Below are 18695 nucleotides of genomic sequence, written 5' to 3' on the forward strand. Positions count from 1 at the left end.
GGGTGGGAGGGGAGAAGGAAGAGGAGAGAGGGAACACAGCAGGAAAATAGCATCTAGGAGACAGGAACCTATAAAGGGGAAGAATCCCAACACTGGGATTCCATGGTGGAAAGAGTTAACAGGAGGTCACTAAACAGAGAGCCACAGTTAGGAAGCAACGCACCAGTTTACTTTATGCCATGTGTTATACGTTCTCTGGGTGAAAGACTAATCCTGTTAGGGCCAACAGACCTTTCCTAATTGCTGTCAATGGAGAACTGAATTGTGTCCTCTATTCTCCCACAGCTTGTCTTTATGCTCACTGGGGCACAGGCATTCCCACACATACAACACTTACACTATATTTAGGCAAGTGGGAGCCTGCTCTCAGTTAAAGCCCCTCAGAGCTCAGATAACAACCAGCAATCACAATAACAGTGGCTGAGCCCTTACATTCTCACCCTGCCTAAAATCCAGTGCCCAGCACTCAGCCAGCCAGCACTGTATTGGCTGCACTTCAGGAGAGCAGATGCCGGGTACAAAATCATTATCAGTACTTTCTTCAGCGAGTAAGTGCTGCTTTGAGGTCTTCTATCCAAGTATTGACAGCCTGACCCTGGTCAGCTTGGGAGCTACAGCAGTATCAGAGCATAAAGTGATTTGGCTGCAGGCAAGCATAATGAGAGCTCAGGGCTAGCACCAGAGCTGTTCAGATGCTGCAGCCAGCAGCTACTTTTAATCTTCCTTCCTCTGTCTTTTATTCCCCTCCTCTAGTGTAAAAATCAATACATTTAGAAGTGAAATAATGCACTATCTTGCTTGCATTCTAGAGATCTCATTTGAGGCTCTGATAAATAATTGCTTTAAACACTGAAAATTCACCTTAAAGCCTAATTTCAGTTGCACATTTCTTGAAAAAGCTACATGCACTGAAACCACTTATTAAATTTATGCGTGAGAGAACGGGTCTTGCTCACTACAGAGCTGATAGTTTTCCACTGAAGACAAAAAGCACTGCTATCTTTGGAAGCTTAAAAAATGATCTGATCTTGTAAAGTCAGCTGAGAGTTTGATGTTATAGATGGTGAACACCATGCTAGGTGATACAACACAAAACAGCCCATGGGTTTTGGGAAGTCTGCAGTTTAGTCTGGACTGATACAGATGCAGATTTATGACAAACTCCATCTATTCTCCCACACATTCTCAACCCTACTGGCCAGGGAAAATTCCACCAAAAGTACATGGCAGTATGTTCATGCTTTCCCTTTCAAACCAGATCAGCCTGGTGGGTCACAGTTCTGCTGTTCTCCTCTTGCTATGCATTTTTATTTTAATGGCACATCTTTTGTCAGGCTGACAAAGAAAGGCTTCTGTCTGCTGCTCTGAGCCAGCTGGACATGAGTCAAGTCCAAACTGGGAGCGTGCAGGCATACTCAGAGGAGCACAAAACCTAAGCTGACAGCCATGGACAAGGGGAGGCTGCACAGCTCCTACAATGTGGAAGAAATCTCTTGTGACTGCATGGGCATGACCTAAGAAACATCTATGACAGCAGTAAGACCTAGAGGTAAAGGCTGTTAGGCCACAGCTTTATACCCATCTCTATTAGCTCTCATCAGAGACATATTCTTGGGCAAGACACACCCTGTGATTCAAAGGACTACAGAAACAATGAGAGCTGACCACAAAAAAACCCACAAAAATGACTGGATCTGTTTTTTTTGGCTTTTTTTTTTTTTTTAAAGGAATTAAATTTTTATCTTAATCATGGTTTCTTTGTGGGTTTGTGTTTGCTTTTGAGACCATTCTTATTTTAAGGGGAGGGGGGGAAAATCTCATTCTTTATAATGAACTGACTGCCCAAGCTCCTGGGAGAGAGGCCAAGAGAAGAGTCTGGGGTTTGCACTGACCTGTTTGCTGTCATGGGGCATTTTGGAACTCACAGTCCACATGCCAGTGTACCAGAGCTTGGGCACTGCGATGGCTGGTCCAGATGGCAAAGGTGGACTAGAGGGGACAGGGATGAGTCCTGTCCCAGCCAGCAAGATATAGGTGCTCTGAATTATTTGAGAGGTACAGATGACATCTACTAAAACAACTACAGCTAGGTTTCATGAAACACTGCAATATTTCTCATGTCAAAGTATCTTAAACACATCCTTCTGTAAAGAGAATCCATCATGTGACATGATGAAGACCAGCAGAGCACCACAGCAGTTCCCATACACTTTTTGTTACACCATGAATTTTTCAAATTGCAGTTTAATTGTGTTAAGGCATGCATCTTTAAATCATGTATTTAATTAGAAATGAGGTTCCAGACAAAATGTAAAGACAGACACGGTATAGCATGTATGAAACTCTGATCTCTCTCCAATGGTTTATAATACTTAAATCAAATTTGAAGTAACACGAACTTTCCATTCCCTGTAACGTGTCTGCAGTTTGTGAAACAAGATATGAAAGAACAGGTCACAACCCTACATGTCTTGCTGATGTGAGAAACCCTTATTCATGCATCCAGTCCCACTAAAGTCAAAGGCACTGCTCATCTGAATAAAGAGTATTCCTATATGGCTTTGCAGAATTGGGTTTATTTGATCGTAAATCAAAATGAGAACAAAGGAGAGTGTAGGGAGGAAAATGCAGAAAGAGAGTCAGCAGGTTTTTTTCTCATCCAGCTCTAGGACTGATAACAGCAGTGGCTGGGTACATTTTCTGTCTGCTGGCTGAATGCCTGAGCTATTTTGATTCAATACCAAGTAGAACATTTAACAACTCCACAACACACAGAGCTAATTACAAGATTATCACCATCTCTTTCTCCTATCAGGGCATCCTTCTGCATTCCCACTGTAACATTCTGCAGTACATTTGACAGGGAATCACTTTCACATTTTGTGAAAATGGATGCAGCTATGGAAAAAATCCAAAATGACTGCACTGCTACTAAATTAATCAATGTGAACAAAGACAAGAAGCAGTGGGGAGGACTGGACAGAACTTCTATTATTGTTCCTCATCCAGGGATAGATCATTATGTCCCACCATTCAGACATAAAACTCTATAAATCTCAAGCTCAGTTTCTCTAAATCAGTGGAAATTTGCCACTGACATAAATGGGAGTAAGATCAAACTGCATACAGCAAGCACATTTGTCAGGACAAGTCAGCCATCTGAAATCTCACTATAATTTAAGAGAATGAGCCGACTCACGATGAGAATATTTCCTAGTTAGGCTCTGCACCTCTAGTGTCAAAGAAGGCTTTCTCAGTGATTTGTGTGAGCCCAAAGCTGGAATGTGAATAATTACATTATCATGGGGAAGTTCACAGCTGGCCAACAATACGCCAAATTTGTCCTTTAGTTATATCTCAGACACTCCACTATCCTTGATATAACCCAGTCACAAACTGCTTGCTAAAACTCCTTTAAAATGGCTGTGGTAAAGACCTATGTTTTGTTGTTAGAAATAAACAGATTGCAACCCAACCATAGGAGAGTCAAGGTCATGGCTTTCAGTGGACATCTCCTAATTGTTCTCCCTGCATGAACATAACATCTAATGTTTGCTTATTATCCTAGCCAGCATTTTAATAGTCTTAAACCCATTGACAGAGCAGTCTGAAAATAATCTCAGTGCCCTACAAGACGCTGAAACTGTGAACGAATTTGCAGACTCAAAAGCTCTCATCACTTGGGGCTCATGTTCGCTAAATTATTTGCCAGCTGCTCTGATAACCCCATGTTCAGAGTGTGTTACACATCCCCCTCTGTGCTTGACAAGAGAAGATACGCATTGGCTACAGCGACCAGCAAGCAGATTTGGTCTGTTTGCTCAAGCTGTCACAGTTGTGCTCTTAGATGCGGTGGCTCTGGGTCCAAAGGCAGAGAACAGAGAGAAAGCTAAAGCTGGTGAGCCAAAGGGGACAAAGAAAAAAGCAAGAGAGTGGCGCACCTTTGTTCTCCTTGGTCAGCTTGTCAGCCATGTCCCAGTGCTCGTAGCTCCGCAGGACGTTGTTGGTGATGTTGACGTGGCTGGCAGCCATGTGGTGGATGCGCTGGGGGATGGTGATGGTCCCCGCCGAGGAGGAGCCGGCGGTGCCCGTGGTGCTCCCAGCAGAGCTGACGGGGGACGGGCTCAGGGACATGGGCGATGGTGTTTCTGTGCTCCTGCGGGAGGCAAAGCGAGAGTGAGTCCCCCTCGCACGCCCCACTTCACTGCCATCCTAAGTGCACTTCAAAAGTTACCTCTGCACCCCAGCCAGGGGAGAACGTGCAGTGGTATCTCCTGATTTTACGAGAAAGGAGAGCATATAAACTGGGGATGACTAAAAATAAGAAGGGATTTAATTTTACCTTTAAATGAACCTGTTATTTAAAAAAAAAAAATCTATCACAAAAATAGAGCAATCTTTCAGAGAAAGAAGCATCTCATAGCTGTAATGATTTTTCTACCTGCTGCCAGAAGCTGCAACGGCAGTTAGAAAACACTCAATGTGCAATATTGGCTTATTATCAAAGTATTTTCTGGGAACAACAATGACAGTTTGCTCCAAAAACAGTCACAATAAGTAAAGAGCAAGTCTTAAAAGCACCCTGCTGAGCAGTATTAGGTCCTGAGGGTACTGTAGGATTATGAATATCTCTATAGGATTCTTTAAGGCCATGGAGATTTGTTCTAATTGCCTACAGTTTCATCTGCACAGTTCTGTACAAAGCAGTGTTTTAAGTTACCTACTTAGTGTGGCACTAATGTTCTAATATAGATTTTCCTTTAATTCTAACACCAGCAATTAGGAATCACCTGCTGGCTGCAGGCAGTGCTGCGGTCAGCACAGCAAGTTCTTGGTTAGAGCTGTGCAGTGCTGAACCCTCACAAAACAGCTATTCTCTTTGAAAATTTATAGAATCATAGAATTGTTCAGGTTGGAAAATACCTCTAAGATTATTGAGTCCAACCACTAACACAGCACTGCCAAGTCCACCACTAACCCATGTCCCCAAGTGCCACATCTACATATCTCATATCTTTTGAATATCTCCAAGAATGGTGGCTCGACCTCTTCCCTGGGCAGCCTATTCCAGTGCTTGATGACCCTTTTGGTGAAGATATTATTCCTAAACCTCCCCTGGTGCAACTTGTGGCCATTTCCTCTTGTCCTATCGCTTGTTATGCGGGAGAAGTAACAAAAGCTACCCTTCATCAGATCAACACTCCCACCCAACTTGTGTTATCCATACACTGACTAAGGGTGTCCTTGATCCCCTTGTCCAGCTCATCGATAAAGGTATGAAATAGGACTGGCCCCCTGGGGAACACCACTGGTGACCAGCTCCAGCTGGATGTAACTCCATTTGGAACCACTCACCTAAACTAAAGCATTCTATTTGCTGTGGAATACACTTGAGATGCAGGGCTGCAGGACAGGCTGCCACCACGGCACAGCCTTGGGCTGAAAGGCATCGATGGTAACAGCTTTTGCTGCAGGTTTTCTAGCAGTGCCCTGCTATTACCTGTGCTCAACAACAGGCTCCTGTGATATATTCTTTTTCCAGAGCTAGAGACCACATTGATTTGGCAGACAGTAGCTTTTAACACAGCTTATGTGTTAAAGCACATCCTAATGCACAAATGTTTTACTTTAAGTCTCAAAACATCCTGGTTATCTGACGTGCCACAGTGTCTTTAATGCACAGGAGAGCTGAACTATACTAGATTAGCTCTGGGAGCTGTTAAAAATGATAAGTATCTGAGGATACCAAGAGTATTTTGTTAGAGCCACTTAGAACAAGCTGACGCACTTCTGCCAAATAAAGCACATTGTTCACTGGATTTTCCCTGTTGTGCACAGCCATTATTACTGTGGTGAGTCTACTAAATCTTTGTATTTTGTGCTCTCTGTTGCTAGAGGTGGGAAACATTTCTGTAATGAAACCAGGGAAAATTTGTTTCATTGCCAGCCTGGAACCCAGGCCAACTTTGTAGAGGTTCACAACCCTTTCAAACAAAAGTAGGCAGAAATTCCAGTAAGGCCAAATAAGATTTTTGATGCTTTGAGATCCTGAGGACACTACAATTCATGGCAATGGATCAAGTTTTGCTTTGTTAAAAAGAAAAAACATTTGAGACTGCCCCACTGTTTCCGCATTCTGCACCAGGCTGCTGATCCATCTCCACACCTCTGTGGTGTGTGAATTCTCTACCCATCTGGTACAAATTTGCAGGGGAATAAGAGGAAACTGTAGAGTGAGTAGCTCTGGGGAAGGCAGAGCACGTGCTGCCAGGGGCAGCACCAGGCCTGTGACAAACTGGGGGCCACCAGGAGACACCTGAGATATACAGCCACTCTGAGCCAGCCGGAGAGCTTTTCTTCTGAGACTCCACACAGGGGGGATAGAAGAGCTGAGTGTGGACTGTGGTCACAGGTCACAGGTGTCACAATAACGCTGTTATAACACGGCCTTGTCATGTTCAGTTATTCTCACATGTCAAGTGCTTCCTTCTCTGAATAAAAGACAGAGATGTGCTCTTTCAGAGCTTTGCTTCCTTATCTCCAAAGTTAGTGGGAAGAGACTGATCAGCTGGGTGTTACATTAGAACTGATGCTGACCTGAAGGCTGGGTTTCTGCTGCCTACTTTGTGGCCAGACAAGAATTTTCTCCTCCAGTCAAAACCCACTTATTCTAAATCCTGAACACCCAACAGCTCCTTTAAATAGCAAGGGAGGTGTCATCACCTGCAGAGCACACACTTCATCCTGTCTATTATAGGACAGGAATAAAAGGATAACTTCTGCTTCATGAAATGTGTATGTACAAGCCACTTCTTAAGAAAAGAGATGCAATGCTCCAGCGGTCTATTTCATCTCTAAAACTTTAGGTAAACATTTATGTATTTTTACTGCAATACAAGGTTTCACTGACATTTAAATGCCTCAAAAAACTGGCATATAATGAATAATTTAATTTAGTAGTTGCTTTTCCAGTGTTAAAATATATTTTCAGTTTTTATTTAAAGGTGATTTTGTATTTCATCACTTTAGTTTGTGTTATAATCTATACTTAAATATCTATATACACACATATTCAAAATAACTTTGTGTATTTGGGGTGTATATGTATATATACGTACACCCCAAAACATTTTGAATTACCTAAGACAATATTTTCCTTTAAGCAAAATGTTGGAATTCTTGGCATTGTACTGCTTGAAGACAAAGTCTGCTTGAAAACTTCAGTTCTTTGTGTGCTAAACTTCAACCCCTTTCTACAGTTTTATTATGTTGTTTTCTTGGCATGTCTAATAGTCATTTCTTCTGAACTACCAGAAAGAGACCATTAACAACAGTCATTTTCACCTAGAATTGAGCCCACTCAAGTCAAGATGGAAAAAAAGTTAAAGTCCTTCACCTTTGTTTTACCTGTATCTGTGTGATACAGGAGGAAGGAACAGGAAAGATGTGTCAGGTGGCAACAGAGATTGGAAGATAAAGGCAAGGTTGCAGCAGCAATGCACCTTCATCGAACAGCAGATCATAACTGAATTACCCTGACTTCATATCTGAGGTGAGGGTGTTTTAACGTTAGTATAAAGTCACTGATAATTGGCTGACTAAGTGCCTTCACATTTTCACCACTATTATACCTTCAGTTTTATTAAACAGCACTTACCATATATCAATGAAATATTCATTGGTCTTTCATTGCTGAACGAATCATTGAAAAATCATTGCAATGAAGGTTAACTTTACTTTGCCTTCCTAAAATGACACGGTACTTGGTAGCTAATTAACAGCTATTTTTATGGCCTTCATTTGGCTTGAGAAGCAAACTGTCAAAGAATTCAGCACAGACCCACCACAGCTGAATTTAGACTTAAGAGGGCTTTGCACAGATGAAGGTGTGTTTCAGCTCTTCCTTCCCAATCACAGTGGGTGGCTCACACGGGTACCTGATTTAGTCTGGTGGGAGCCCCTCACCCCCACAAGCCCAGGGCAGTTGTACGATCAATTCTGTAGGCAAAAAGAACATTTTCTACCTAAAACATACTTCAAAGACACCTGTAGCTCCCAAAACGCTGATCCCATGGCCTGTGCTTTGCCTTCAGAGGCACAAAAACATTTCCCCCCATTTTTGGAACCATTTGTTCCCAGACAAAAGTACTCGGCAGAAAATACTCACTTTCCATTGCCGCCCCAAGGTGAGGGGGCCTGTGAGGCTTTTGAAGAGTTCTGTAAGTACAAAACCAAAATGTAAATACAGGTGATGCAAGCACATGAATACTGATGACAGAAGCCTCAACACTCCCCATTTTCACTGCAAGAGCTACAGTGCATAGAGCAGAACAGCTCTGCACATCGGTCCCATAATTAAGTGCCTGGTGGATGATTGGTAGATTCCAACCAGTAGCTTGAAAGTCACTTGATGAAAGAGGGAATAAGTTCCAGTAAAAGCAGATGTAGGTCACAAAGAAGTGGTTTAATTACCACTGAAACTTATTCTACAAAGTAAGTTCTTGAGAGTGCAAATGACTGCTTATCATTAGGGGGACCTTCAATATTTTAATAAGGAACAAAAAGAATTTGGCTTGATGCCTTAATGAAATTAATCCCTCCCAAATTGCTAGGGAAGGTGGCTTGGGATTCAGATAGTAGTATAAATAACATTTCTAGTAAGGATCTGCTTGAATGCCCTTGTTTTTATGTATTTTAGTTGCACAAATTGACTTTCCTTACCTGCTTACTCATTCTGCCTTTCACGTCTGTGTAGCACCTTGTAAAACCCTGTACAAAAAGATTGCCGAGCAACAATAAAGCCCAGGTTTTTCCAGACTTGCTCAGACTGAGTGGTTATTTTATTTTCCATACAAAGTGGTAGTAACAGGGCTGAGGCTATCTACGTGTGCTCTCTGAAAATAATCACTCAGCTGCCTTTCTAGAAGTCAGCACACACAGTGAGAATTCAATCAAATTTTACAAGTTCTCTGCACAGTATTACCATTATTACAACGCTCATCCACTTACTGTAATCACTATTTTGCATGGGAGGCACAGAGATTCAGTGGAGCCCAGAGCCTATCCTTGACTTCTAAAACACAGCAAACAACCCAACAGTCCTGTCCAAAGCAGCAGACACTGTCAAACCGTGACACTGGCCTGGCCCGTGCGTTCTCCACATATGTAATGTATGTTTTTGCCACCTGCTCAAATATAGGAAGGAGGGAGATCCTAAACTGCCCTGGAAAGTTTTCAGAGATGAAGAAGAAGCTGTTGTCTGGGGATTGTTCCCAACATTACCTGGAGACAAATTATAGGTCTGTCAAGATTAAGACTAGATCTCAATTGGAGCTAGTTATTTGATGATGAAAATATTTAACAAAAGTATTTCAATGACTACTGACAACACATTTTCGAAAACATAAAAATCTTCCTCAAATTTCAGGGGAAATACCTCAGAGGATGTCACTTTTTCTAATCTGGAAAGGTTTGATTTCAATTTTAAAAATTTATCACTTTAGTTATATTTTACTTCAAGTTGTCTCTAAATTTCAAAATTGCTTACATAATATATGGTTATTTTCTGTATTTAAATGTCAAAAATATCAACTTGAAGTTTTTAATTGGAAATTAATCAGTACCAGTTCTGTCCACAAATGGTTTCAATTTGGACAAAGTGGCATTTGTGAGAAGAAACATGGAAAACAATTCAGCCAAAAAGTTCCTCTCCAGCTCTGCTGTAAAGAGTGGGCTGCTTTTCACAGTTAAAACTGTGTAAAATTCTGAATAACAACTCTATTCAAACACTTAATCTCTTTCATTTGTATTATAGATTCTCTCTAGTGAACACAGAGAACATGGTGCAGCAATACAAAACTAACATGTAGTTAATAGCTCCCATTCTTTTCTTTTCTCCTCCTGTGCCTTTATTACAAAACATATAATCTGTACATATAATCTGTACACACTCAAACACTACTTCTAGGAAATGAGTTACAGTGCCCATAGCATACACATTTGCTGAAACACTCAGCTTCAACTGGATGCCTAAAACAGCATTTCTGATTTGTTTATTTTATTACATTTAACATTTTTTTCTCTTATTTTAATTTACATTAAAAGACATTTTCTCTGTGTGGATGCAGTAAAATGATCTTATGCTGGGAGTATTAATATATTCTCCGTTGTACCTATTTGCACAGCTAGACAAGTAAAGTGGCTTTAAGGCAAAACAATCCTCCCTGCATACCCTTCTTTTTTTTTTTATCACTACTTTCTGCAGAAAAAGTTTATCAAAACTGTTGGTCTAATAATCCTTCTTTTTTTTTTAAGAGAAAATCTACATTCATTCTGGATAAAATGTGAAGTGGGTGGAACACATTTCATGAAAATCCTGAGGTTACAAATGCATCTAGTTCAAATTTAATTTTGTTTTGCAAATCCCTGGCTGAAAACTTCATGAACACAACAGAGGCACTACTAATGGTGGCAACAGAGACTCCATTTAAGCAAGAGATCAGGAATAACATTACTGAAGTTGCAGAGATACACACACAGAAAACACATGGGAAGTCAGGACTATGGTTGCTTGCATGATAATACTGGAGTTTTACAGCAGAAGGACCATTTTATCACCATTTACATGAAAATATTAAAACTGCAGTGTTAGAGGTTTTACTGGTTTGCAGTACCAATATATGTCAAAGCTTGGAACAAATTCACAGCGGCTGAAAACACCAACAAAAAAAGACTGATGGGCTGACAAGACAGTATAATTACCTAATTATAGAATAATATGTAGTAATAAAGTACAAGAATTAATGTGTGCTTCGAACAGCATTAACCAGTAAAATGTAAATATAGAAACCCTGGCAGAATTGCAGAAAGATTCTATTTCTCTCTTAATCTAGCAACAGTGAGGATTTGTCATTCTTACACTGGGTAAACAGCATTTGACAAGGTAAAACAAAACATCCCCAAGTCATGACAATCAGATCTCCACTCAAGGTAAAGGGAAACCTTCAAGATGTAGATAAGGCAATTTGAAGTTCCACAGGAATAAAAGGAGAAATCTCTGAGACTGCAATAAGCTTCAGCAAACCTCGCTGAATTGAAAACCCAAACTTAACTAACTACAGCCTAAATAATTGCTTTATTATGGTTCATTGGGGGTCAGTTCATAATGGCTTCCACATTGAAACCTTGAAAGAATCAGGTTCCTTTTTAGAAACTTGCATAAACATTACATGGTGTTGAGAATAATGTTATTTTAGTAGAATTACTGAGTATGGTCCTTTGAATCAAGTGACTAATCCAAAAATCCCCTAAATCACTTCTGTCCTCACTCCCTGGCAGCCATCCTGCCTGCATTTCCCAGGGGAGAGGTTAAATGTGGGACTTTTAAGTCACACTGAGAGCTTGTGAGAGCTCTCAGTGCTGGTATGAATTTCATTTCATATCAATAAATTAAACAGAATAAAGATTACCTTAAAATATTCCATCAGAGATCTGGAGTACTTCATAGCATGGTCCTTCTTTAGTTTAAACATTCTCAAGTAGAGAAGTGATAAGCATCGGTAGCTGTGGTAATTAGGAAAGGATTATGTTAATTCCATTGCTTAATGAAACCTATAAACTGTAAAAAAAAAAAAAAAAAGCTGACCTATATTTTGTAGTTTCTGTTCTAAGGTTAAATTTTGAAACACAAGCAAATGGAGAAAGAAAAAAAAAGTGGTCAAAAGCATTAAAATCCCATCTTGATAAGAGTATAAATTAGAAGAATAAATGTTTAGTCAGCTGCTGAAGAAATCCATTAGTTATCCTTTAATAGTTTAATGGAAAACAAGAATAATGATCTTCTGTAAGCTGCTTAAGTAATTCAGTAGTTTTAAAGTCCTCCTTAAGATTTTAGCTGCTTCTCTCATTGTCACAAAGGGACTTACCATAAAACTGCTAATTTCTTGTCCCCTTCTGTGGCAGAAGAGCCTGTGAAATTCTTGAGTCTCATTGCATACCTTGTCAGAAAGGTGAGGAGAGAAGAAATTGAGAGTTAAGATGTTTCCAAGCATACTAGTAACACTGAAAAATAACAGCCACTCATAGACACTCTTCTCCAACTGCAACAGTTAATGGTCACAGTGTTCTGTAATGATGAGATCAATGTAAAATTCAACAGAAAGCACCACTTAAAATCTGGAGGGCTAAAGTAAATCACCAACCAATTTTCTGGGCCAACAAGGTGAACTATTCTTGGATATATTAATGGTATTATATCCAGCCAACTAGGCTGAGTCCTGCAAACATTTGGGATGAGTGTTGCACAGAAGCATAAGATCTTGGCCCTCTATGTACTGAAGCGTAAAGTAATGTATAATAAGATTTTACATATAATACTTTGGGCTTGAATAATATCTTGAAAATCCTTCTCATAAATGCTTCTTCAAAGCTTTTAATATATTTTATATAGAAAATGGTTTTAAATACAGGAAAGGTCACGTTCACAGCTTTTTTAATTCATGGGTTCATTAATTTATGAGTCTTGTATACTTGGTCTTCCCTCTCTATTTAATTGCTGCTGTCCAGCATTTAGATGATCAAAGATTGAGTATTCCTACCTCCCCTGTCTTTTTTTGCTTTAACTGAGCATACTCCATTCCATGCATTTAGTCTCTTGAAAATCAATTCATCGCATAAAATCATTGTTCTGAGCCCTAATGCAATTTCACAGGTACTTGTGTTAGAATAAGTAATAGGGTTCAGCGTTGCGTAAGAAAGTTTTAAGGTATCCAGGCAGTCTTGATGAGTCCTCATTTACAGGGAGGTAATGGAGTGCAGGCAGGCTGTGCTGCTCTGGCTCTGCCTTCTCCCACCACCCCCCTCATCAGCACCCAGCTCCCAGCTGTAAACACACCACCTGATGTGCTTCCTATCCTATCTCACCTGCTCCTTGGTATTGTTGTTCTGGCCATACTGAAGGAACCTCATCAAACATAAAGATATGTGTCTCTTCGGGATTTTCAGCGTTAAGTTAGGGATTTTAAAATTACCATTAACTTAAAACACATTTGACAGTCAGATCTCTGATATTCCCAATCTTTTTGATGCTCCACTTGCTTTCACAAATAGGTGTCTGATGCAGATACTCATGACAGACACAGCTAATGCAAAAGGGGAAAACTAAGTCTCTGATAAAGGGAGGAGTAAAAGTGAGAAAAATCTCCTTCTATTTGTTATCTCACAGTAAAAATCTATGTCAACATTAGCAGCCACACCGAGAAACAGGCTTGGCACAACCGCATACTTGGTTTCTACATTCAGCACACACTGTAGCCCACAAGAATTATACTTTTCCATGGAGTTTACTGAGCCTGTACCTGCTCACCTGGGCAATCACTTTTTGTCTACTTCTGACCACTGACAGCAATTAAATAAGCAAATCAGTCTCACTGGCTGCTACAAGATGCTGCATGCAACAGTTGGTATATTAAGCTCTACCTTTGGTGGTAGGTGGTGGAATTGATCTCACCTGACTTTAGCTATTTAGATATTGGAGGTCTAATATAACAAAGTCCTCCAATTTCTTCTATAGCCAAAAGCAGTTCCAAGAGCAGTTCAGGTGCTGCTGCTTCCATGCCAAGGTTTATCTATCATGTAGCCTGCAGCAGGGCTGTGCCAGGAGCAGCCAGGCAGCGGGGCTGTGTATGCCAGGGAGTGCCAGCCGCTCCAACACACAGCCATGCACTCAGCTGACTCCACCCAGCACCAGCACTGCAGGGGACCTGCAGGTATTGCCCACTTGTGAGGGACTCCTGGAGCTGCCATTCTCTGACTGAAGTGGTGCATGTGTTATGACTCCCGGATGAACAAAGATTTTTGGTCCGTGAACTCTGAACAAGCTGCTGGACGGAGGGGAAACATTTTCAACTGTGCTGTGCGGTTTTCTTAAAAAACAAAAGCAGGCTACTATGAAAAAGCACTGCCTTTTAATACCATTTATCCTGGCATGCAACTGCAATTGTGTAGTTCAGGACACACAGTACTGAACCCCTGTCAGAGTGCAGTTTTGGCACAGCAGAGCAGAGGTAGGCTGCTCCTTTTCTAGGTCCTCTGCTCCCCAGGGTTTAACATGGATCAAGTGTTGAGTGAACATAATTTTTTTTCTTGAGTGATCTCTTTAGATTTTCTTCTTCTCTTTATGAAGTGTGGAATGCAAAAACATGTTTTTAAATATTTAACAGGCATATTATTTACCTGAGAGTAAGAGCTTCTTAAGATTTGATACATTTTATTATGCAAATACCTACTTGCTCAAAATGTAAAACATGCATTATCTTGGCAGTCCCTAATAGCTAATCTGGCATGTTAAAAAACCACCGTTGTCATATTAAAAACCAAATATTTAGGGCCTGATTTGCCTCCTTTTTTTTCTCTTCTGCAAACTTCCAGTAATTACACTGACATTAATGGGGATATTCCCAGCATACACTGGGGAAAGCAAAGGTGCATCACAGTGAAAAGGACAAATCCTGTTGTTCTATTTACAGGTAAATTTAATCCTGCTTGATTTCACTTTGGTAATTTGCTCAAGTAAAGCAAACAAGCCCTTAGTTACTCAGGAGACCATTATTTCTACGGAGCCAACACTGAAACAGCTATAAGGAATAGTAGCAGATTTTAAAGTAATAATTCAGACATTTTATTAGTAAGTAAAGGCTCTCTCATCCATATTCTAGCCTATGAGTCTACAAAACTGTATTAAAATTAATTCAGCTGTTTCACATTCCTTTAACATTAAAAATGCACTGTTTTCAATACAATACATATGGAAGCTTCCTCTCTGACTATGATCTTATGTCCCAAATTTCAGTTTTTTTCTTTTTTTTTTTTTTAACAGCCAAGTTATAAAGCTCTAAAACCAGGGTTTGTAATAGAAATCCTGATAGACTCCCTTTAATGTTTTGAATTATAAAACTACACCTTTTAAAAGACAAGTGTCATTGCCAAACAGTGAAATTACTATACTTTACTTCCACCCACTACATTTCAATTTTAATTTTATGAATATTGCAAATTATAACACTCACATTATAACCTCTAAAGGGGATAATTTATAAAAGCAGTGTCCATCAATTATAAATTTTCCATGACATTAATAAAATGGCAAGAACTAATTATGATGACTTCTGAGATGAAGATGCCTTGGACAAATCATTAATACGTCGAAATGGTATTTTTTAAAACATAGCAGGTTCTAATTATGACTGAAATGAGATGATGAAAATGATCACAGAAAGGACATTAACCTGATGAGTTCCACAGTCTCTGAGTACATGGTGTACGGAGATTTAGCTTCTAATGGATCTCGCTCCATAGCGTTCCCGCACTCGATGAAGGAGAGGGCAGCATCAGCATAATTCACGGCTTTACCAAACTTCTCCAGCTGAAATGGGAATGACACCGTCAAGAAAATCCTTCAGCTTTAATTTCTAGGTAGGCAGATCATCATACAAAGGAACACTAGCATTAGGATGAAAGCAAAGCGACACTGGTAATTAAGAATGATTTCATACAGTAATTAAGGCAGGGCCTAATTTTTTACCAGCTCTTTTCAGGCAGTATGTGGCTGGATGCTCCACAGAGGAAAGTCAATGGTATGTCCACTGACATGCATGGATTTACACAGGCAAGGAGAGGCACTAAGCATGTTTGAACACATCCACAACAGTCCTTGATAGATGAACTAAGTTTGAATGTCACTATGCAAGGGTTAAGTAACAACTCCATGGCATTTGTCTGATGTCATATTCTGTGTTAACTGTTGATCAAAAAAAAAAATCTCATCACTTATGTGATGACTGAAAGAGCAGGGGAAAAAAAAGGGAGACAATATAGCACTGCTAAATATTTCATTTTACTAGGATTTTATTGCAAAAGGTTTTAGCCCTCATAATGGTTGTGATTAAACTGACTTAGACATACTGATTTCTTTTTTTATGTGTAATGAATATTATATATGACATTTTTATAGTACGTATTTTATAATAGTATTTAACATTTTCAGTTTTTGATAGCTGGATGTAAGAATTCTACTAATGTGGCATTTGATATAGGAGATCCAATATACTTTAAATAATTTAAAAATTTCCTTCTATGTCTCTATCAAAATATTTTTGATGCATCTGCATATCTTTCCATTCACAAAACTGAAGCCTATTTTAGCAACATATTAAGCATTAACACTTATTACTGGTCCCAAGATAACACTATGTTTGTCTTTATGGCTCCTTCTAAGCCATCCCTATAGCTAGTTCCCTCTGTACACCTTTAATTTCAAGTTCTGGTCTTGTGCATTGATTACATAAGCCTTTGTATAATTGTTAGGTATTAACTGAATGACCAGAAAAGGGGAATGTTTCTGACTGCTTTCTCTCTATTCCAATGGCTGCTTCTCAGCATATTCTTCAAATTCCTTTTTTCACTTTGAAAGAATTTCCATTCATTTTGGAAGACAAAAAGCCTTCCAAAGATGACTTTTTGCGGTATGAAAAACAAATCTGGCTGCAAGCAGATTTAGTGCAGACACAGAGTTCAAGCCAGAAATGGGATCCGATCCTGTGGAGTAGGTGGAATGACTCCAGCTCATCCCATCTCAGTCAGAAACACAGTCAGGTCTCCAAGATCTCTTCCATAAGGTACAGTCAGTTCCCACTGCAGCAGCCCACCCAGATTAGTTGATCCCTTACTGCAGCCCCAGACAAGGAGAGGTTTCCATGGGGTTGCTCTCGTAAGAAATGAAATGTCCTGCCCTTCACCAGAAATCTATTTTCCGTACAAGCTCAGGAACAGCATTGCCACAAATCTCATTAACATTTGCTGACACATTTTGAGGTCACATGCATTATCTTTCCAGCCACTGCAACACATCTTTCAATGCTGCCTGTGCTTTGTCATGTCAGCACCAAGTAACCAGCAGCAATTGTTTCCATAGGACAAGTAACACTACGGGATCGCACAGCAAATGTGTTACACACAGATAATTTGTGTGCAGCTGCATTGAGTGGGGAAAAAAAAAAAAAAGTTGAGATCTAACTAGCAGAAAGAAAAAGCAGATTCTTTGTTCATGGATATTTATGTCTGCCAACAAGTTGATTGCAGTGGATGGCCTCACAGTCCCACCAGGGCACTCGGGGTGTCAAACTGCGTGTGACAGGCACGGCCTGGCCGCAGGCAGCAGTGGGATGTGCTGTGCCTGCTCCTCTTAGTTCTGCTTGAGAAACACCCCTGATTCTGCAAGGCACAAGCAAAGGGAAGAGGACAGGAGACAGGTCAACACTTTCTGAGTGTGTCAGGCCATGGAGGGAGCTGGACTGACATGGCATGTTGAGATCATCGGGAGCCCGAGCCTTAAATATTTGCTTGTGTGGAGCAGGTATCCCTGTGCCAGAACCATGTGTATTGTGTTTAAAGGTCACCCAGCTGTGGGAGGTGTTGTCAGCCTGCTCCTGCCAGCCTTTCCTGCCTGAGCTCTGCCGAGCCAGGCTGGAAGCCATCAGGCCATCTCCTGTAAACGGGCACTGTTGGGAGGGATGACTGTCACCTTACTGACAGTCAGAGCAGGCTGCCAAAAACCTGAACCTGCCTCTCACAGAACACACACTTGGAAACACTGTGCCCCAACCCAAAGGGAGCCCAGAGAGCTGAAGCAGGAAGCTTGACATGTTAGCTCTCACTGACAGCAGAGGGAGAGCCATTTCTTTTTGGTTGGTTTGCTTTTTAAAAACATAGCATGTGATTGTTTGGGGTTTGGTTTTTTTTTAGACAAACACTGGTTCCCAAGCCTAAAATCTCTAATGTGGAATGACAGAATATGCATGCAAAATCCCCACAAATAATAAAGTGAGAGGAGAATGATCACCCAGTTCCTTTTCAGTTGTAATTTTGAGGGGGTAAAGAGATGGCCACACTCCATTTTAGACATCTTACTTAAACTAAGCAGAGGAGCCAAGTCCACTAAATCTGCCTAAATGAGCTACTGTTTTGCACCTTATGTAGCTTACAGGAGCAAAGTCCCTACCTACAAAGCAAATGTCTATTAAAGGCACTTCAGGGCTGGCAAAAATTCAGATTGAACAAACCCTGACAGAATACAATCTGCCAGACTATGCAGTTTTATCAAAATCAAAACACCTTGCAGAATTGGGCCAATCTTACTGGAATTTCATCTGGAGTAAAATGAGAGAAAAAGCTTTCCCAGCACTGAACTCCCTCATTGCAAGGTTTTTTGGGAAGGCTTTCTCTACCAACCTAACAGCGTGCAATAAAAAATGAATGTACTACGTAAAAATGAATGGTTGCAAATTTTAAACAACTGGATTGGAAATAGCAGTTTTACCACATGACAATGGGGTGGGAGGGTGATTTGCTTGTCCTGACTTTCTGCTCTGGAATATTTCAACACTTCTGCTTTAGGCCCAAAGTGAAGAGGAGCAACAAATTTCAAATACACATCAACTTTCATGAAATTATCTTGCATCCTTCACAAACAGCAAGATTGTTGCTCCTCCTTGGAAGAAACACCAGCTATTGTAAGGAGCTTCTTTTTTTGGGGAACAAATACTTAAAGGCTAGGAATGGTGTTCAGGGTTTGACTTGTGCACAGTGTGTTTATGGAGCACAGTCTGAAGCATACTTTATGCCCAACAGCAGTGTTCCTC

At 40.4% G+C, this 18695-nt stretch overlaps 1 protein-coding gene across 4 annotated transcripts in view; it reads right to left on the reverse strand.

The window, feature by feature from the left end:
• Window positions 1–18695, reverse strand: part of AFF2 (AF4/FMR2 family member 2) — a 302637-nt gene that overhangs the window by 9828 nt on the left and 274114 nt on the right. For 3 of the 4 annotated variants that reach the window (XM_027645270.1, XM_027645271.1, XM_027645269.1), the window contains exons 16-21: window positions 15285–15421; window positions 11925–11996; window positions 11469–11562; window positions 8722–8769; window positions 8168–8217; window positions 3942–4156 (exon numbers count right to left, since the gene is read on the reverse strand). In XM_027645270.1, coding sequence (XP_027501071.1) covers window positions 3942–4156; window positions 8168–8217; window positions 8722–8769; window positions 11469–11562; window positions 11925–11996; window positions 15285–15421 — 616 coding nt within the window. The remainder of the gene's footprint in view (window positions 1–3941; window positions 4157–8167; window positions 8218–8721; window positions 8770–11468; window positions 11563–11924; window positions 11997–15284; window positions 15422–18695) is intronic. The other variant, XM_027645272.1, reaches the window with a different exon arrangement.

The sequence above is a fragment of the Corapipo altera genome, unplaced genomic scaffold, assembly GCF_003945725.1.
Source record: "Corapipo altera isolate COAL_440 unplaced genomic scaffold, ASM394572v1 65, whole genome shotgun sequence".
Lineage (NCBI taxonomy): Eukaryota > Metazoa > Chordata > Aves > Passeriformes > Pipridae > Corapipo > Corapipo altera.